At 37.8% G+C, this 22,734-nt stretch overlaps 1 protein-coding gene across 1 annotated transcript in view; it reads left to right on the top strand.

The window, feature by feature from the left end:
* TRPC6 (transient receptor potential cation channel subfamily C member 6) overlaps window positions 1-22,734 on the top strand; it is a 1,017,840-nt gene that overhangs the window by 717,629 nt on the left and 277,477 nt on the right. Inside the window, exon 7 of the mRNA XM_044072711.1 lies at window positions 6,529-6,793. Within this exon, the coding sequence (XP_043928646.1) occupies window positions 6,529-6,793 (265 nt within the window). The remainder of the gene's footprint in view (window positions 1-6,528; window positions 6,794-22,734) is intronic.

The following is a 22,734-nucleotide window of genomic DNA, read 5'->3' as shown; positions in this document are numbered from 1 at the left end:
TCCAACCAGCATGCCCATTTAAATCCGAGCATATACCAATGGAAAAAGGTCTGGTCCCCCAGACTTTTTTCCATTGGTATATACTGTGACTTTTAATTTTTCTAAACAAAAATGAATAAAATTAGAAATCCAGACTCTGGACATATGAGAGAGACAGTACAGAGAAAATGCTAGGAAAATCAGGTACACTATTCAAAACTAAGGACAAGTACTTGATTTTCCTTTTATTTCCTCCATTCTGTCTCTCCTATCCCTAAACTGTCCAAAACCATTTTTCTAATTTAAAAAAAAAAAAAAGAGGAGCAATGGAGACCTTCCTTTCTCCTTTGCGGGTAAGCATGGGAATGCAAGTTCCATATGCATGCGCAGTACATCAAGAAAAGCAAAAGTATATGCAGCAGAAGCGGAAGAACACCACAACACTGTTATACAAAGACATTAATTAAGAAAAATAAGTCATTTTTTTCTTAAATAATTTCATTTCATTGTATTAATGCAATAACCACCTACATGGTGTGGTATATTAAGACTGACCCAAGGTTGGCTTTATTTAATCACTTGCCCTCATGATTAAAGCACAACAACCATGGGTAAATCTTAATATACTACACCAGCTTCGTTGGTTATTGCTATAATATTACTTTGAAACAGTGTTTGTGCTAAGCAGGTTGCAGCACTGCTCTCCTCAGATGGTGATCTGCTTTTCAGAATATTAATTTTTCTGATTTTTGGTGGGAATACAGTTACTTCTTTTACTGACCCTCAGCCATTCCTTTTCAAATAGGCTATCCATTTCTTTAGGGAAGATGAGATAACAGCTGTAGGATTTGTTTTATTTGTTTGTTTTATTTGTGCAAGAGAACATGAATTTGATTGGGAGACAAAAAGCCTACTGAAAGTAGGCCGAGCATGAAGTGATGCATGTACTTCAATGGTCTGTCCCTTCAACCACTGAATAACCTTCTGTTCCTGCTATTATTTGTGGTGCAGAGGAACCTCAGCCTACATCCTAGTCTACTGAATCACAGCCAGGGCTCCTCATTGCCACAGCACTGGCTCCCTGTTTTGATTTTCATGTTTCAAAACATATTATTCTTGCCATTACTGAGTATCTACACAACCATTTTCCATGGCACTTGGTTCTGATAAGCTATCCTTGTTCCATTACTGCCTTTTGTGTAGAGTCTAAATTGGTAATAATTTTCTGTGTATTTGACCCTTGTAGAAGAAGAATCCTCATTATACTGTATAATCTGAGCATCTCTCATTGCACTTCACTTTAATCCTTTGTACATTGGTTTACTATTTCCACAATAATCATGGCTATGTCCACAAAAAAATAATTTCAAACATATATTTGTGCTACATAGTGAACTGCATACACTTCCATTAGAATGTGTTTGCACACCTTGTGGTCACTGTGCTGTACAAACAGCTGATGGTGCTTCTACTGCAGCCTCCTCTTCTGCATCCCACTGTACATGACCATTGTCCTTCAGGTGTATGTGTGTGTGTGTGTGTGTTTGGGGGGGGGGGGTATGTGTGTACATCTTTTGTAGTCCCATAGTGTGCAGCAAGCACAAGTCAGAAGCATCAGTATTTCTTTTTCTGGTGATTATAAGATCATACCTGCTGAGGTGCCAGACGCTTGGTCCACCTATACAGGAGGCCAGATTTACATTCCAGTACTACCCAATGGTTGACTTTAAGCCTGATCATACAGCCTCATCCGGCAGCTTAGGTGATGAAGAGTCACTACAGTAGACCTCTGACATCACCAGCGAAACAAAGAATGCATTTATCAGTGTTGTTATGGTACTTGTTACCTCTACCCTGCAACTATTTTATTAATGGTTACCAAAGTGCTTTGTAACATATATACATAAAAGAAGACAACTTCATGAAATATGTTTGAAGGTTAGTGTGATCTGATATGGGATATTCAATTGCCAACTCTGAGTGTCAGCTTGGAAATGCAGAAAAGCACCAGTTACCTGAGACACATTGGTGAGAAAGCCAGTTTTATTACAGACTAAGGTACCTAGCAGCTGAGAGAGAGGAATCTCTTCTGGATCATGGGTGTCATATCCTGCTCATCTAGGAGCATGTAATGCCATATGGGTATAGTATATTATATTGAGCACAATCAGAAATCTTGCCAATCTGTGAAATAATTTATATGAAGGTTTCTATTCCTTGGGTTATCAGAGAATATGACATTTTCCACTAACATATTGCAGGGGAGGGATGCATCTTACTTCCTTGATGCAGATCAGCGAGTTGTACCTAGCCTATCACCTGTGGGCTGCTAAAATGTGTATAATAGAGTACATCCCCAATCTTGCTGACCAGCATTGTAGACAAAAATCTTTATTAGTCCATGCCTCATCAGCATGATACTTGCTACAGACAGTGCCTAGCATTGATGTATCTACCCTGTAGGTATCTTGATCAGTAAATACACCAATGATGTATCTGCTATGTAAATGTCAACACTAATGAAGCCTGCCTGTTGCTTACCAGCTGCACCAACCAAATGTCTTCAGTACACCATTTGAACACTTCTACCCACTTTTAGCTTCATTCACTTGTACACACTAAATTATTACAGTTTTCAGCTGCAATCAGTAAAATAATGGAGAAAGTTAGTTTTTGTGAACTATCTACAGCCAAATGACACTCTGATTTGCATTCCAGCCATAATCTTAAGCATGTTGCTGCATATATTTGTTGTGGTAAGCATGCTTTTCCTATGAATAATGGATCATAATAACCTGACTGGAGACATATCAACACAAATGATTAAAAGCTCTTGCTCCCCAAATTCCACTCCACTAAGCAATAATAAAATTTCGCCCATGCACTCCTGAATGCCTCTACAATCAACTCCATGATTGTACCACAATGGGGAAAATAGAAATACTATACAAGACTGAAACAGCATAAGTGCATGATCTGTGATTTTCTTGCAGTCTCACAAGCTCTGTGGGAAAAGCAATCAAAAAGGTAACTGAGGAAATGGAAAAAAAGTGAAATAATGCTTAATCAAATGGATATCAAAAACTCACAGAGAAGCAATTAATCACTAATGTTTTTCATGACTGCTACCCAAACTATGACGGTCATTCCTGAATTGTTCAATAGAGCTAATGAAATCTTCCATAAACAGAAATAATGAAGTCGGCACAGAAAGATTCAGGTGTTAAAGGACAATTTGCAACCTTTGGCTGTGCCTGGCTTTCTAGTTATAGCATAATGAAAACAATTATTTTGCAAGTTATAATCTACTGTTGCTTTAATGTTGATCTTGAAAAAGCATACGGACACTAGCTCTGATACATAAGTGAGTAATGCCTAGCTCATTTTACCTTGTACTATACATAACTAAAATATGTTTGAACGTGATCTGGGGACATGGTATCTACAATGCAGTAAAATACTATAATGTTATTCACTGCCTCTTGGTGTCTTAGAGGGGACAGTCATGTAAAGCATCCGCAGTGCTGATTATTCATGTGATTTATAAACATAAAATAATGGGGTGGTGCATTGGTAAGTTACAAACTAAGAAATATTTATGGGTACAATGCGTTACTTCACTACTGATAATACTGTGTGACCTAAATTACCTACATCTATTGAGGTACTCATGTCTTAACAATGCTGTGTGGTTTTATGCGATCCTTATGCTTCCATTAGTGATTATCCCTGCATCAATACATACATAAGTGATTATCCTTGCATAAATGAGAGAGCATAGTGGTGAGAGCCTTGTTTGGAATAGGCAGGGTGATACTTACTAGTAATACCTTCTTTCTGGGGTTGAGAACTTGACTGGGATTGCAGGCAATGAGCAGAAGAGAATAATAATTTACAATACATGTGAGGCAAGGAGAAGTGAAATACTAGTTGTGGATCAGGGGCTGGACCAGTTGTGAGAAGCACATCCTGCTATGTATACCAATAACTGTTCTGTTTAGCAAAATGTGATGTAAAAATAAATGAGTGTGTGTCAGTGACTGATAAATGAAATGGAGCAGAATAATGAATGCAACATTAGGTAAGCATGAAGATGTACTGTACTGTGATGGGGGATACAGAATGTGTGCAGGACATTAGGTAAGCATGAAGCTGTACTACACTGTGATGGGGAATACAGAATGTGTGTGGGACAAGAGCTGCACCTCAGGGATAATGGCATAATATTCTAATGATATACATGTGTAGCCAGACTGAATGACACAAGGTTGGAGTTCTGTATAATATATGTGTGCCACAGACTAAACGTTAAGGGTATTGCTAGCTGTGTGCTGGTGACTGAATACCAGTGTGTAGGGATATTCTACTAATAAATACATGCCTTGGAATAAACATAAAAGCATGTAAGAGTGTGTTCTCATTATAGATTCATCCTGGAACCTGAAGTGCAAGGGTATGTTGAACAGTGTAAAAACATTTGACATTTGATGATAAATGGAAAGCAGGTTTTCTAAAACAGACTTTTTCCAGGTTCTAAATAGTACAGAGGACTGTGGATATTAAGAAGCTAGATGTGTGCCAAAGAAAAAAGTGAAGAATGGAAGAAATTATATCTGTGCATTGGCACTGCAAGCAGGGAGTAAATTCAAATACAATATGTGTGCTAGGGAAAGAAGTGCAAAGTGGGTTGGGGAATAATAATAATAATAATAATAATAATAAAAAATGTGTGGTGCTGGGGGTTACATGGATATGTGATAATTTGTATTATGTCCACTGCGTACTTGACTGAATGAGAGTGAATGATGTTTGACTTGTGCATGTGCTTTGAACCAAACACAGAGTGCAAGTATGTGCCATTGTATATCTGTTAGTTCAGTTACACAGCCATAACAGAGCTATCTGCTTCACATCCTTCTCAGCATTATAGTTTATTACTGCATTGCTGTGTTACACTGTCTTTCCTAGGTCTATAGCACATAATGTAATCTGCATGCTCATAATTATACATGTATGAGTGCTACATATAATTGTTTCTTTAATTAATATATCTATATATGGGTCTACTGCTTTTAGTCGAATTACATTTGGTCGAAAATGATTTTAGGCAGCCCACTTCACTGAAAGCTCATTTGATTGAAAGCTCATTGGTCAAATTCCATTTGGTCGAAAATGGAATTAAGCCCCTGCCCCTCTGCAGTGCGACCCTGGAGTCAGAATATAAAGTAAGAGGGGGGGTGAAGCCCCCCAGATTTTGCAACTAGTCGTTACTGATGTTATATGTTTCAATGTATTTTTTAATGGATACACATGTATATAATAGTGCATACATTGCAATTACCCCCCACACACACACACCCTTACTTTATGTTCTCACTCCAGAGTTGCACTGCAGTGGGGCAGGGGCTATATTCCATTTTCGACCAAATGGAATTCAACCAAATGGGTTTTCAGTGAAATGCATTTTTGGTGAAGTGGGCTGCCTGAAATAATTTTCGACCAAAAGTAATTTGACTAAAAGCAGTAGACCCCTATAAATATATGAGATGCATTATTCTTATGAAAGTTAACCTTATGTGAATAATTTCCTTCTTTCTTAGCTACTAATGTAGCTACTATAGGATCATAGAATTATAAGACATTACTAGACTAATGGCCCTAGGGCCCTTACAAGCCTAGCTAAGTTATATCCTTGTTTCCATGATCAGCACCTATTGCCCCTGTCCAAGAGAGACACAGGTGGAACACACATGGTGAATTTATGGTTACCCATCCGACTGTCCAGATTGCTTTTGAAGAGGGATAATAAGGTGCTCTGTTTGACATGAACTGGGAGTCTTTTCCAAATGTGCAGTAACCTCTGAGAGACAAATCTGTCACTCCAGCAGGTTCTATCAATGTCACATACCAGGTTAAGGTCTTTAGCGCAAGTAACCCATGTGCCATTTGACTTGCAGATATGCAGCATTTTCATAAAGCAGGGTCAGAAATTGCCTTATTTGCAAGGCAGAGGTCACCTCTGAGTAGTCTGTATGAAAAAGAATAAAGTGACAGTGATTTCAGTTGATCCACATAAGACAGATGCTGTAGACCTTGAATTTTCCTTGTGAGGGACGGACCTTTGTGGTCTCTCCAATTGCTGCAGGTGCTTGGAAAGGTACATACCAAAAGGGGCACTGTACTCAATTATTGGCCTAATGAGGGAAGAGTACAGGGACAGTATAACTTCTTTTTTTCTGGAGACAATGCCCTTACGTATGAGAGAAGCAATACAGAATCCCCTTCTTACCAAGGTGGAGACATGGTGATCCCTTAAGAACCGACATATCACGGTAATTAATAAATTATGATTCTGAAATTCTATAGATTTTGAAACATTTTGGTATTTTTAAAATCAGCAGTGTAATAAGATATAGCTGTGCATTCCAGTGAAATACATAGTTATTGTGTTATTGCTAATATTTTATCATTGCCAGAATCATTTAAGTATTTATAACATAGCTCATATAATTTCCACACAACTCATTTTGATTTCTGTTGTTTTTCTAGCTCGAAAGGACTGGCTACCATCTGATCCTCAGATTATATCAGAAGGCCTCTATGCAATTGCAATAGTTCTGAGTTTTTCTAGAATTGCATACATTCTTCCAGCCAATGAGAGTTTTGGACCACTACAGATATCTCTAGGTCGAACTGTTAAAGACATCTTCAAATTTATGGTCATTTTTATTATGGTATTTGTGGCCTTCATGATAGGGATGTTTAATCTTTATTCCTATTACCTTGGAGCAAAGCAAAATGATGCCTTCACAACGTAAGTACTGTACCTGATTTCTTTGTGATTACATACAGAATCTTCATCTGAGTTGCAGATCCCAATCTTATAGTTTAGCAATGCTTATTAGATTGTTTAATTTTAGTAGCAGCACTTATAGGAGTCTGTTTTACTGCATGGTGCTAAATGCATACAGTTTCAAATGTCTTTGGCTGAGAATTATCAAAAAGAATGGAGAAATATCAGGACAAAGCTACCTAAAAAAGTTGAAAGTTATGAGAGTAGTAAACAGCTATGTGCCAACAGATGAATGCCTACTATATTCAGTTTTAACCTGGAAAGTGGCATCACTCTATGAGTTACTTTGTCACCATTCTACATGGCCGCTTTTCGATGTTGTCTCACATTGGGAGGAATGTCCCTGCCCTCTCACACAATGAAAGACTTGTATTGAATCATTTCCTCAGTAAACAGTAATCCAACCATTTCAAACATGTATGGTATTTTCTGTGACTCTTGGGTGCCCTGTAAAATCCTGCTGCTTGAGTGTCACCCACTTCTGTCCCCAGGGAAAGTAAGTGTGACAGTAAAATGCATAGTATGCCATTTAACATGATGCAGACAATTAAACCAAACATAACTGGCAAAGTCTGACAATTCCATCATTACTTATTTGCAGCTAAGAAAGCAATGACCATACCTTCCCCCCACCATCCTATTCTTCAATCACTCGAACCTCTTCTACGTAAAGTGTGATCCCAGACTCAGGATTTTTTTTCTGTACATATCTTAATGTCACAGAGAAAATCTCAGTACCAGTTTTCTCTCTTGATAACAAAAATTAGAAAAGAAGTACAAAAGAATACAAACAACACACACAACACTGAAAACCATCTGAAGTGATGAATGCTATTTTTCTAGGGTTTGGTGCATTCCCAATATTCTATGAAAGGCAAACAAAAAACACCAGTGCAAATTAGAAAACTTTGGACATTCTTTGAATCTATATTTCAGTTGTTCTCCTTTATTGTTTTTCTTTTGTTCAGTATTTTTTTTTTTTACTAATTATGTTGCTTGCACATGCAAGTCTCAGAATTACAACAGGGAGCTGGTACAGTCTTGTATCATTGGAGATTATGTTTTGTGAAGCCAATTGGTGTGCAAGAATGGTGGGGCTGAAAGGAAATCCATAGCCAGCAAAAAAAGAAGCCAACAATATTTAGCAGATCATTAATATTAAAAAAGAAGCCTGATCTGGAAGATTTAAAATACTGAAAAAGTAAAAGAGGAAATTTAGGCATCCAGTAATACGTTAATCTGGAAGCAAGTAGGGGGAACTGTGTTTTCTTATATTTGCAGTGCTTCCCTGTCCATTAGGAGGTGCCATCACTCATTAGAACCTATAACATGGCTGCAGAAACAAAACATATTTGAAAATATTCTGTGTGTTCCGACTGAAAGTTGAATCCCTTTGCAGTCTTCAATGGTCACATTAGAATGGCATAGCTAAAGACTGCCTTCGATTTTGTTGTTTGATCATCATCATTATCATCTATTTTTGGCTTATCCTGGTTAGGGGTCACCACAGTGGAACAACAGTCCACAGAACAATTGGCAGTGGAGTTTTACAGTGCTGAGTTGCCAGCCCAGGGCGCCCAACCTTCCACAGAGGGAACACACAAACATGCACACACACCTAAGGCCAATTGAGAGTGTTCAATCCACCTACAGCATGTCTTTGGGATGTGGGAGGAAACCAGTGCACCTAGAGGAAACCCACACAACCACAGGGAGGACATCCAGACTCCGCACAGAAGGCACCCCAGCCGAGAATCGAACCGGAGAACCTCTTGCTGTGAGGCGGTAACACTTTGATATGATTCTTTATTGTGAGCATCTGCTTGACATTGTATTTATAATACACGACTTCTCCCACAGTTTTAGTTGAAAAATGTATTATAATTTATTTTATTCTCTTCAAAGAAAAGAACTTGAGATTATACTTCCATGTAGAATGGAAACAAACTGTTTCCCTTGTGCTGTGTTAATGCTTTGCTTATTTGTTTATTAACTAAATACAATGCACTAGATATTAGTGTCTAACATGGCAGATGAGGTATGGCAGATAGGACTTTCAATTACTGGTCTGGTTAAATGGCTCAAACAAAGAACTAGGTGACAAAGACTGATCATAGATGTAGCCTAAATTCTCTAGTCATGTGCTAACAGTTAAAAAGGAAGTTAACATGGATACCTGGACTACAGGACTAGGAGAAAGTCCGAGGAAGTTACCCAAATGGGTGATAGACAAGCACAAGGGTGATTTGTTAAAGAACTTTCTGTTATTACAGAAATATGTTTGGTTTTTCCCTTGCTAACTTATGCTCTATTGCCACACTAGTACATTAAATGTGCCACTAAAGCTATATAATATACAATAAGTGAAGTATTCTGATGCATTGAAAGGTGCTGTTTGACCATGTAACCGATAATAGGTGGAGTATTCTGATGCATTGAAAGGTGTTGTTTGACCATATAACCGATAATAGGTGGAGTATTCTGATGCATTGAAAGGTGTTGTTTGACCATATAACCGATAATAGGTGGAGTATTCTGATGCACTGAAAGGTGTTGTTTGACTCAGTGGCCTATCTTGGTTTTTGACATTTTATTTGATAAAGGCAAGTTATCACATTCAGACGTAGCACAGTCAATATATTAGACAGGATTTAAGGGACCAAGCTTACCCTGTCCTTGACTTTTGGATATACTTTTAATCCTTCTCCCTTTCACCATGCATACAACGTCAGATAAAATTTCTTGTAAGATATATGTTGTCCTAACTTACAAAGACAAATTAAGCTTATACCTTGATTTCTTTGCCAAAATCTGTTGTGGATTCATTTAAACCAGGAAAACCCAGAACTGACCTGAAATACCTTCTATAATCAGTAATGTATTTCTTTAACATAGTCATAGATATTTATGTACTGCCAACAAAATTTGAAATAGTCACTTTTTCTGTGTTTAAAAATAGTATTTCATTCTTTTGAATAAAAAGCAGACACAAAGGAATGACAAAAAAAGTGGGGGAATGTGAAATCTGGAAATGCTCTAGACAAACCGTCATAATATAAACTATGTACTTTACTCTCATCTCCCTATTTATAGCCATGGCATCATTAATTCTGTAGATCTATATATGTCCCATTAATCCTTACATATAGTGCATATATCTATATACATTTCTATATGATATTTGTATACATGTAACTCTCATTGTGTTGCATTTTTGCTAAACTTTTTTGTGTGTCATGTCTGCTACAGCTTCTGATTTATAGGATCATAGGAGGTTACTAGGTTAACAGCCTCAGGGCCCTTACAGGTCTAGCCGAGTTCAACCCATGTTCCCAAGGGCATCTGGTTCAATCAGACAATAAAATCAGCATCTATTGCCCTGTCCAAGAGGGACACAGGTGGACACCCTGGGGTGAATTTCCAGTTACCCATCTAATCATCCAAATTATGCTTAAATAGAGACAACGAGGGGCTTTGTTTTACATGAATAGGAAGCTTGTTCCAAAAGTGGGGCAACTGCTGTGAGACAAATTTTTCTGTCCAGAATGTTCTGTTGATATCACATACCAGGTTAAGGTCCTTTGAGCGAATGACCTGTTTGCTATTTGACTAGCAAATGTGCAGGATTTCTATTAAAGCTGGGTCAGAGATTGCTCTGTATACAAGGCACAGGTCATCTCTGAGCAGTCTATATGACACAGAGTAAAGAGACATGATTTCAATCTGTCTGCATAACACAGATCTTGAAGACCCTGAATTTATGTTGTAAGGAACCTTTGTGCTCTTTCCAATTGCTGCAGGTTTTTGGAAAGGAACATACCAAAGGGAGCATTGCACTCTGTTATTCGCCTGATAAGGGAAGAGTACAGGGGGATTATAACCCCTTTTTTCTGGAGGCAATTCCCTTACTTATGAGTTAATCAATATAAAAAGCCCTTCTTACCACTGTGGAGACATGGTGATCAAAGTTAAGGTTGTTAAAAACCTGGGTGCCCAGATCTCTCATCACTTTCTGTGTGCTTATGGTATTGCTATTCATGTGGTAGTTTGCAGGAACATCACCCTTGCCAATGGGGATAATAATGCATCCTTTTGCATTAAGTTTAAGACCTTGACTTTGGTACCAGTGATTAGCCTGCATAAGACCTTCTTGCAGGATGTTGACATCGCTAGGGGTTTCAATGATCACTTCCATTTTGCAGTCATCAGCAAATTTTGTCCACCACAGTTCTTTAGTTTTAGACTGTACTTCAGAGAAGTAGATTCCAAACAGTAAAGGTCCATGAACCAATCCCTCTGGAACACCACTAGTTATGGGTCTGCTAGAGGAGGTGGCGTCCCCTATTTTGATCGTATGAGTTCTACCAGTGAGCCAGTTTGCAACCCACTTGACAATATATGGGTTAATACCCAGATGGTTGAGTTTATCAATGATGCCTGAATGGGGGGGGGGGGGGATTGTGTCAAATGCCTTGGCTAAGTCTAGGTAGGCCGCATGCACAGATTTGCCCTCGTCTAGGGCTTTGGTGACTGTCTCGAAGAAGTCCACCAAGTTTAACAGGCATGATCTAACCATAACAAAGCCAAACTGGGTGGGGTTGAGCATTTGGAGATTTTCTTTATCTTTGTTAATAGGGTCCATGATGATTCGTTCCATTTCCTTGTAGATAGGGCTGGTCATAATAGGTCTGTAGCTCCTGTGGAATGTGGATGCATCCCCTTTGTGCAAAGGGATGACAGTAGCTGTTTTCCATTCCACTGAGATGAAGCCAGTGCTTAGGCTGTGATTGAAAAGCGTGCCCATTGGAGATGCTAACTCTGGTTTTAACCCATGTAGAACACAGCTTGGGATGTTGTCTGGTCTCATAGAAGCTGTGCTTTTGGCCTTGGAGAGGGCTTTTAAGACCTTATCCTTGGAGATACTAGGTGGGGGACAGGCGTTAGTGATGGTTTGAGGTGTATGTGGTGAGGACAGGGGAGTGAAGTTTTCACTGAACCTGTCAGCCAGCAAGTTTGCTATATCCACAGGTTCTTTATATTTAGTACCATTAACTACGAGTTCAGTGCAAATTTGGTCCTTACCTTTGAGGTTGCAGATGTAACTAAAGAACGCTTTGTGGTTATCCTTAGTTAGGGAAGGTAATTTGGATTCATAGTTAGCTTTGGAGGACTTCAGTAGGAGTCTTACTTGCTTGTTTAAGTTGAGGAGGGAGTGTTTCCAGTTCTGAGATCTTTCCTTCCTACTCTTAGACAGCAATTTCTTTCTCCTGTTTTATAGCCTATTAATGGCAGTTGTCCACCAGACAGGTTTGTTTTCCCTTGCAGACCATGCTTTGATTCTATCAGGTATGGCAGAGTCAATACAATTGTATGGGTGCTTGTATAAAGCATTGGTGTACAACTCAGCATAGGTGTCTGTTCCATCAGTGGGTGGAGGGGCCATGAACCTATTTATTCTGTCATGTAAAAGGTCGTATCTGTCCTTGTAGAATTTTTTTCAGTCTAGTTGTTGCTGGGGGGGGGGGGCTTGTTTTATAGTTACTTCTAACAATACTAATTTGTGGTCAAATCTCACCAGGGATGGCCACACCTTAGGGGTGGTGCAGCAGTCCCTCATGTTGATGAGCACCAGGTTATGATGTTTGAGCCCCTTGAGGGTGTGTCAACCAGCTGGTCCAGGGATTGGAGTAAACAAAGTCCAGGAATGTTGGGTAAGTGAGTTAGAACATGTATGATTTACCCAATCTATGGATGGGTAATTAAAGTTACCCAAAACCAGGGTGTTTGGTAGTATCTTGGATTGACTCAAGTCAATCCAAGAAGGGTGAGTGAATGTCCTGATTCATGGAGAGGGTTCTATAGCTGGCAATGACCTGAAGAGGGGTCTTACATACAGTCATTTGCACCTGAAGTAATTTAAGGGAATCATGTTAGTTAAGCAATCTAGATGTGTATTTATCTTTAATGAATATTGATACACCACCTCCTTTAGTTCTCATGCCTTCATTTTATGGTCTAAAAGCATGAAAGGAAATGTAACCTGGTGTAGCTGGGGTGCTCTCCACAGTCTTAAACCAGGTCTTAGTCACTGCACAAATGTCAGCATCTTCCAGGGTAAGGACTGCTTTCCAGTGAGTGCAGTTTCTGGTTTAGACTCCTAGTTTTTAGCAGCATAACCTTGAGGTTGTTTTTAGAGGGCATTATTACATCAGGAATTTTGTTCTTGTAACATTGCCTAAAAAAGGCACTATAGAGATGGCAAGAGCCTTGGGCAGTAACTAAAATTTAAGGGTGACAGAAGAAGACCATCTCTGGCAAAGCATCAAGGTCTGTAGACCATGCCATCCCAGGTTGACATTAGAAACTAAGCCAATTGTTAGAGTCAATCACTTTTTGTTTGTACTGAGATATCATCCTAGGCGAAGTTAATATGCTTCTTCAGGTGAGGGACATACCTGCCTAAGACAAATAATCAGAGAGCTCAGTCATATCTCTTTTCATATAGTCCAGTGAGGTATGTCTCAAGTCGTTCCCACCAACATGGACTATGACAGAGTCATAACAGCACCTGTTGTTGAGAGATTTGAGTGTGTGTGTGATGTAGTGGATCCTGGCACCTGACAGGCACCTAACCATGACCTTTTCCTTTTCCAACCTGGTGAGAGGGGCATCTGTGTGTCTCACAATTGAGTCGCCTATGACTAAGATGTTTGTTTTTGTATTATGCCTTAGGGGTTTGACTGGTGAGACTCTGGTGTGTGATATATTATATGTGTACTATGTTCTACAGAGACTGTATTATGTGAAGTATGCTTGTGTTTGTGTTTGGGAGGTCTCTGATGTGTAGGTAAGCTTCATGTAAGGACCTCATACTAAAACACCAAATACAGGAGGCGGGGTTCCAAAGTTGATAAAACAGGACTTGAACTATTTATTAACTTGTAAACTCTTAAAATCATAATAAACTCTTAAAATCGAAATAAGTGCTTACATCCAGTAATACTGGCCTTCTTCAGATGTAACTACAAAAATCACGTGATTGAATTTAAAAAGAAAAGAAAAAACATGTGATACTTTCTGCAACACTGTTACCACTATGCCATTATTTAAATAAATAATTAATTAATATTTTCAGGCAGAAACTAGAAGAGATGTCAAAACATTAAAGTGCATCAAAGCAAACTGTTATTTTGCTCATAATAATGTCTCATTAGGCCTGATGAAACGTCCCTGTAATATAGAGAGGTAATAGTGTCCTGCCAATATTTCCAAGGTATGTACCATCTGATGTACATATATTTAACCGATGAATGGACCAATGGTTAACAGCCAGAATAACTGGGTTAAATATCTATAACATTAAGTGCAACCATAAACACCATATTAATCTTTAGTTCCAAAAAGGCAACCAAAACTTTGTGGCACAATGATATTTCAATATAAAGAATTGTTCGAATTAACCATTGTTGTGTCTTGTACAGGCATGAAACGAGACACAAATGCCCATAATTGTATTACATAATAAATGCCATATAGTCAGTAAAATTATAAACCATATGTTGTTGTATCTTTCGGCTTTTCCTGGTTAGGGGACGCCACAGTGGAACTCCAGTCCGCTAATAATTGGCAGTAGATTTTTATGTACCGAGTTGCCAGCCCTGATGCACAACCTTCAACGAAGGTACGCCCATTCATGCATGTCTCCACACAGAAGATGCTTTAGCTGAGAATCGAACAGGACAACATCTTACTGTGAGGCGACAACGCTACCGCAGCACCACCACCGCAGTTCTAAAATTATAAGCCATATGTAAGATGTCAAAATATCAATATCAACAGTTATTGTTTCTCACTTCTATAGCAAAACATTGAGCCCTACAATAATAATTACCACTTGCACTTACACTTAAACTGAATGTAAGTTAAAGTTGCATAACAATAACAATGTTTCCGAGCCAAATAATCCTTCTTAAGATGTTGAAAAGGGTTGATGATGTTTCCTAAGCAAAAAATCTTTACTGAGATGTTAAAAATCACACTCACCAGGCTAGAAGGTTAATAGTTATTGTCTCTCATTCTAATAATGGCCCCAAATAGATAAAGTCTGTCATTGATCCCAATGATGTTCCACAAAAATTTGCAAGGATTCAAAATCTTTCACAATTGTTATCACTTAAATAAACAAAACACATGTACCAAAACAGCAGAGCACTGATGACAATAGCATAATCATCCCAACAGACAGAATGTCCATAGATGCTAAAAAGCACAACACACCATCAAGGAACCTCACAAGCAAGGGCCAGCAGCGCAAAACAAAACCCACAATCTTCAAAACAGTACTTCCACATGGACGGCAAGGGGCAGAGGCCAAAATTAGATCCAGAAACCACAAAAACAGCCAGTGCACAGTGTGTGAGGTTCAATTAATTTAGAATCATTTATTGAGCAGCAAAATAAATCTTATTACCAGATGAGAACAATACAGACTAGTTTCTGCATACTAGCCTTCATCAGTGTTTAAAAATAAAGCCGCACAGCTCAATAAGTACAAACACACAAAATATATATATCACACACACACACACACACACACACACACTTATATTAAGGATAAGAAACTGGCAAAGAATTTAGAAAAAGACAAAATGTAATGGAAATTTTGAGAATTGTTAGTGATGTATATGTGGTGCACTAGATTTTTTTGCACTTTGTTTAATATGTTTATAGACAATCATCAATGTTAATAGTAGTTTTGTAGACAGCTACAGCAATTTAAATATTGTATCACTAGTTCTCATATTATGTAGTATAAAAGGATAAATATCTATGATACTCTTCCCATTCCTCATTAAAATTGCACTGTAACATGTAACAGATGCTAGGTGAATTAAGCCTATATAACTTATTGTCTTATACTTGCTTGGTATTTGTCTGCATTTTATATTCCCTATTACATCCTACTACAACAATTCTGTGCACCCAGTTCAAATGTTTCTATAAACTGATAGCTCTAACTTTCTCATATGTACTCAGCAGTAAAATACTGGTATTTTATTTTGGAGTTTGAATTCTTTGGTTTAGTCTGCTGGTTTTAAAGATTTCTTCCATTGGCCTTCCATCTTTATAGGCAGTGCTTTAGTAGTAGAGCTAGCCCAGCCAATAAACACATATAAACATACATACATTCATACATCCATAAATACATGCATGCAGATTTACATTTATTTATTTATTTATTATTTTATTTTACATTTGTTGACTGGGATAGTCCAACTGGATACATATCCATTTTCAGCAGAGCCCTGGGGAGAAAAGCTCCAAGGTACAACATATAGTAAAAATCACAAAATGATTACAAGTTACACACAGTTTACAGGCTCCAGTTGAGCAAGCAGGTAATATAATCATACATTTTTAAAACAGTGCTGTCACATTGACTAGGCAATGTAACATGATTACAGACTATAGAGAAGGATCTAGTCAGGTTTTGAGCAAGGACATAGCCAGTGAGTTTTAAAGTATAGCTTGAGGCTTTTTTGAACTGAGTAAGAGAGGGTTCAAAGTAAGATCAGCAGGAAGAGAGTTCCAAGTTTTACCAGTAGAGTTAGCAAACAGAGAGTCCCCAGCAGAATTGCTGATTCTGGATGTTTAAACCAGTAGTTTATTAGAAGAGTAAAGTGACCTCAGGTTGCTATAAGGTTGATTATATTTTTAAATGCAGGTGTATTATCAGGGTTGTAGACACCAACCAGTAACCAACAAATAAAACAAACCCTCTGAAAAAAGCAGCAAAAAGAGGGAAAATTCCACCAATACAACTTTATCCAACAATAACAAATGGATTGAGCGCTTTCATCAGCTTGTAACACAACTTCATCAGAATCTAAGCTGCATCTAAAAAAAATCAGTTTAAATACCCTAGGATTCAGTCAATTATTAAAGTGTATATATGTTATTTAAATGAATTTTTTACTGAGCCTTTAAGGGTTAATTAGGGTGGGTATTTAATTAAATAATTGACTGAATCCTAGGGTATTTAAAGTGATTTTTTAGATGTAACTTGGATTCTGATGAAGTTGTGTTACAAGCTTATGAAAGTGCTCAGTCCGTTTGTTACTGATGAATAGTGGTATTGGTAGAATTTTCCCTCTTTTTGCTGCTTTTTCCAGAGGGTTTGATGTATTTGTTGTATTATCAGGGTGGTTGAGAACTTTATGGGTAATTATAAGCTGGTTGTACTGAAGAAGGCTAGGGCATTCTAGCCACTGCAGAAAATTTAGGTTGTGACAGTGGTGGGTCCTATAGGCTGTGCCTGTTGCAAATCTAGCAATATGGTTATAACAGCTGGAGAGTTTGCTAAGAGCAGATTTGTTCAAATTAGTGAGCAGAGGGGAGGCATAGAAAAGACTGGAGAGTAGATGGGAATGAACAATAGCAGTCCTAGCAAATGGAGTAAGGCAAGGTTTGATCTTATAGAGGCTGCCAAGTTTTTTGTTAATGGTTTTGATAGTTTGATTGACATGGATATCAAATTTGTCTATTGTGACGAAGAGTTTGGGTTGCACATCTGGGGAGATAATGATACCATTATTAGATTTTATGGTAAAGAGTAGTGAGGAAGACTTACAAGTGGGGGAGAAAAGAAGCAACTCTGTTTTGTTAGGGTTTAATATCAGCTGATGGTTAGACAGCCAGTTTTCAACTAAATTGAAAGTATTCTACGTTAATGTCATTAGATCTGTCAGGGAGGTGGCTAAACATATCAAGGTGAAGTCATCCACATATTGGATATAGGTAGCATTTGGGATGAGAGTGGAAAGGTTATTAATAAAGATAGAGAAAAGAAGAGGTCCTAGTATGGAGCCCTGGGGGACACCTAGGGTGACGGGTAGATGGGTTGATAGTTTGTCCTGCCATTGGACAGCTTGTTGTCTGCCACACAGGTAAGACTGAAACCACTGAAGTACACAGCAATTTAGTGAGAATGCCTTAATAGTGTGCATGAGTATTTGGTGGTTGACCATATTGAAGGCCTTGGAGAGATCTAAAAAAAGGGCTGAGGAAAGCTTGCTATTATTTAGGTTATGGTTTATGGTGTTAGAGAAGGGTAGGAGGGCTGAGGTGGTACTGTGGTGTGGCCTAAAATGTGCTGAGAGTTAGCCAACAGCTTATTCTGGGTAAGATGATGCATACGTTGTTGAGGGACACACTTCTCCATAATTTTAGCCAATGGTGACAGAATAACTATGGGTCTAAAGTTTGACAGTTCGAAGGAGTTGCCTCCTTTATGGAGTGGTATTACATGAGATATTTTCCAAATGGAGGGGACGGTGGCTTCAGATAAGGTTCTGTTGATTATGATGGAGATAAGGTATGCTATGGTATCTGCTGCTTTTTGCAGATACTCTGGTGGGAAGAGATCAGCTGCTAGAGTAGTTGGTTTTAATTTCTTAATTAGAGATCTGATATGTGATATAGAAACAGGCTGAAAGCTAAAGGAGAGTGGGGTACTGGCTATGGCAGAATTTGGATTGGAGTAGCTGGGTGTCAGTTGGCTGGCTAGGGATTGGATAGTCTCTGTGAAGAAACTATTGAAGGTATTTGCAATATCCTCTGGCAATTTATGGTTGGAAGCTGATGGGGTAGGAGTGAAGGGGTGTCCTGGGCGAAGAAGTTAGTTTATTCCTGCCCAAAACTTTTGAGGTTTGTTGTGATGTTTTTGTTGAAGATGGTAGAATTTTTTTTATCTAGTATATTACATTTTTCTTTACATTATTCCTTAGCTGTCTGTATCTGAGTTGATCTAGTGGGTCTTTTGTAGCATGCCATTTGTCCCATGCCTTATTTCTAGCTATGATTTTAAATTTGGTCTCTTTTGAGAGCCACAGGGAAGTTTTTGTTTTGGTTCTAATGGAACAAGCAGGAGTGTGAGAATTAAGAATACTAAGGGATATGGAATTAAAGTATGCTACTGCATCGTCCAGTGAAAGATACTTTAGGATTGACCAATTTCAAGCTTTAAGTTCATTTTGAAAATTGGTGGAGTTGAAGTTCTTATTATTTCTGATGGTTTTAAAGGTGGTCTGATCGGGGTTGTCCACCTTGTGGTTGATAATATACATGAGTAAGTGGTCACTTAGGTCATCTGGGAGGGTTCCTGACTTGTACATATAGGGGTGGCTGTTGATAAGTATCCAATCTAAGATACTGTCTTTGTTATTGGGTTTGCCTATCCTGGTAGGGGAGGATATGAGCTGTGTAAAACCATGTAGGCTGACATGCATACATGCATTTTAAGACATATTATCATTTAGTTGTTGAAAACAATGCCAAAAGTTATTATCAGGCTTAGAAAAACTGTACTAAATCAACAGAAGAAACCTTCCAGAATAAAGCCTGGATGGAGTTACTTCACACACACAAAGCAAACAAAATAACATGCACTGTTTGCAATTTTTAATTGATCTTGATTTCTGATTTGTAATATTTTCACAATTCCAAAGTTCACAAGTTCATAAGCAGCCACAAAAAGCACAGGTGCCAGACTTTAAAATTTTAGGCAGGCTGGTGAAATGCAGAAGCATAAAGAGTCTTTGAACTTGCTGCTTGAGACACATTTCCACAAAAGAACAGTCCACATTTCCACCTGAGGTTCCACTGTAGGGCAGAAGTCACAGTATCATTAATATATGCTTTTTTTCTTTGGGTTTTCAAGATCTTCTTTCCTTTCTAACATTCTCAGGTAGAGAAAAGAAACATTTTTGTTTTCAAATTTCATTAGGTAGAAACATATGAGTTCTTCTAATAGAGAATTCCATTTTCTTTTGCAGGACTGTTCCTCCTGATAAATTCAGTTCCTTGAACTTTCTGGAACCAGAACGCTCAAATACAAATTACAGGCTAGACTTACTTCTCCTCCTTACTTCACTCTCTATAATCTACTCCTTGTAGGCGCGTGTAAGTGTGTGTGTTGGGGGTGAGGCATATGGAGTCTTAGTTTCTCATAATGAAATCCACATTCATTTAACTTAACTATGTCAGATTCAGGACCAAATTGGTAGCTGAATTGCTTGCCTCAGCTCTCTAACCCCTTCCTTATCACACACCCCTCTAAAACCCAAACTTACTTGGGAGAGATACCACTTCAATCAGAAATACAGTTTTACATTTTTCTTTTAAATCCTGTTGCAAGGTTGTCTGAATTTGTAGTGATATCTTTTGTGTTAAAACTGCCAATGGGCATGAGTCTTACAATCAAAAGCTAAACAGATAAACTTTCCAGAACTGATGCTGGATAGTTATTTCACTCTCATATAAATCAGAATAGCACATTTTTTCTGAAGTTTAACAGAATATTATTATTATACCAGTCTGTCTTCCTACTTGAAAACTGCTGACATTTCTACAGCTCAAACGCAAACAAACAAAATGCAAATGCTAGATTTTAAAGTTCTCAAACAGGTTACTAAAATGCAATAAGATAAAAAAAACTTTGAACTTCTTTAATGAGTTAACGTCCATAAAGAAACATTCCCAATTTACATATGGGGCATTTAGTGCAGCTCTGAACTCATAATAACATGATTGTATACTTCTCTACTTCAAGTCAGAAAAAGCTTCTTCCTCTCTGAAAACTTCTGTTAGAGGTAGAGAAACTCTACCAGTTTCCAAATTTCACCAGACAGTGATACTGTCTCCTAGTTTCTATGTTCCAATAAGACAGAGACTCTTCTTAGGTAAGATCTATTTCCCCTAATAAACTCAATCCACTTAATGTTCTGTAGCCAGAATTCTCTAAAACAAGTTATAGCGGAGAACGCCTTTCTGCTCCTTAGTTCACTCCCTCCTTGATCTGAATTTCTACACCTTTTATTCTGTGTGTTCACAAATGCATTAGTGAATGTGCACGCATGCATCTGTGTGTGCTTGTGCGCGCGCGTGTGTGTAGCTACATCTGGGCATGTGTGTTCCAGAATTCCACTAGCTTCTTTTCAGATTCATATTCTCAGCATGACCTGCCCCACTGGCTTATCACATGTCTCAGCACAGCTCAGACTTAAGGACTGAACAACGTAAGCAAAAAATGGTAAGATTCTATTCTTACTAAAATGATTTATTAATAACTTTGAATTTAGGTATAAGTTAGTGACTATACCTCAGTAATGCTCTTTGCAGCTCCTAGGGTTATCAATGGTAAAACTTTGTGACTAGACCACAGTAATGCTCTCTGCTATTCAATTATATATATTCTCTTTTTTCTTTGATAATATTATCTATGCTGCACGTCTAGAGAGCTGTCAGTAAAACTATGTAATGCCAATATGATAATGTAACTGAGTGCATTGACCTACATACATTTTTTTCTTATCTTCTGTACTTTATTGAAATTTAGTTATGTTTCCCTACACCTACAATTTCTATACTTTAAATCGCTGTTAATTTTTACTACTTGTAGTATTTTGAATTTATAACATCTGTCAATATGTACACCATTGAATCTATGTACACTATTGAATGTAAGCAAATAGTTTATTCTGTACTCTCTGGTCTTTATATAATTGTTTGTTTACTTTCCGGAGCTTTTCTCCTTGGGTCTGCACTGAAAACAGGCCCTTGGCTCAGTTGGATTAATCCGTTACTAAGCTCTTCACACAAAGAGCTCACTGTATGGTTATAATGTTTAGTTTTGTGACTGAAATGTATTTTCTTGTTGAAACTATATGATTGAATATTACTTTGCTATGATTCTTGTTTGAAATTCCTAGTACTTAAATTATGATAAATCATTTCAGGGTGGAATGGGTACCTTTGTAAACCAAACTGAGGGACTGTTCAATCAAATGAGGTAAATTTGAACTTTATGAAATACACACATTCTGAAATGGAACTTCCTACACATGTTCGAGGTGAAACTGCTCGAGTCTCAGTATACCACAGGAAAAAAAACAAATGGCATAATGCCGAATGTTTTTCCCACAGAAAATCATTGCTGGTGTGATTTTTAATTGTGTGCTGGCAATGATTCACTTCTTTAGAGAAATGTCTCCCTTCCTGAAATTGGTACAGTAGTGGTGTTGCTATATATAAGTTTGGGGGATTGTTTCCCTACATTAGAGGGTGCAGAGGGTGTGCTCCCTGCAAAAATAAATAAATAAATAAATAAACAAATAGCTAAATAAATAAAATAAGAAAAAAGGACTTTTTTTGTCCTTTTGGATTTTCAGCATTTTTTTAAGTCCTTTTGGAACACTGATTTTCAGGAAGTCAATGATTCTTACACACCCCTGAGAATCACCCTCACACAAACAGTTTTTCTACAGCATGTTAACTACTTTAAACATGATTTATTTTTGTAAAGTCCCATAAAAGATGAAGATGTAATTTACACTACAGTGTTGCAGAAATAATTAAGTTCCATGGGAAAATAAGATCTAAATACAGCACACAAATATCCATTTTTACATGTAAAGGTACCACCCTGACACTTGTGAAGATGTATAAATATGACATGGCCTACTGTTATTCATATAATTTGGACTCTGAGGCTATTGAACCAGCACACAAGCCAAATGGAATTTGTAGTGAAGATAGCCAAAAGTAAGTTTTCAGTAAAAGGACAACTGAGCCACCATAAAGGGAATTTGCTGAATTAATACATTTAATAGTCTGGAATTTAAATTGTAACAGATAATTCAATGTCTTACCTTACACTATATGGTTAAAAAGAACCATTTCTGTTTTATAACAGATAGTGCAAAACATTACTTAGTTGTGTTGCTAAGTACAGAAAGCGATTAAAGACATATATCCCTATTTCACCCCAGTGTTACCGGAATGAGCAGAAGTATGTAGAACAACTGATTCTTATATGCTGATCCTATAATCAGTTTCAACAGCAT

This window comes from Protopterus annectens, chromosome 5.part0, assembly GCF_019279795.1.
Source record: "Protopterus annectens isolate FY-2018-M chromosome 5.part0, PAN1.0, whole genome shotgun sequence".
In the NCBI taxonomy this organism is placed as follows: Eukaryota; Metazoa; Chordata; order Ceratodontiformes; family Protopteridae; genus Protopterus; species Protopterus annectens.
The sequence above is the reverse complement of the archived record's forward strand: the minus strand, read 5'-3'. Positions and strand labels throughout refer to the sequence as shown.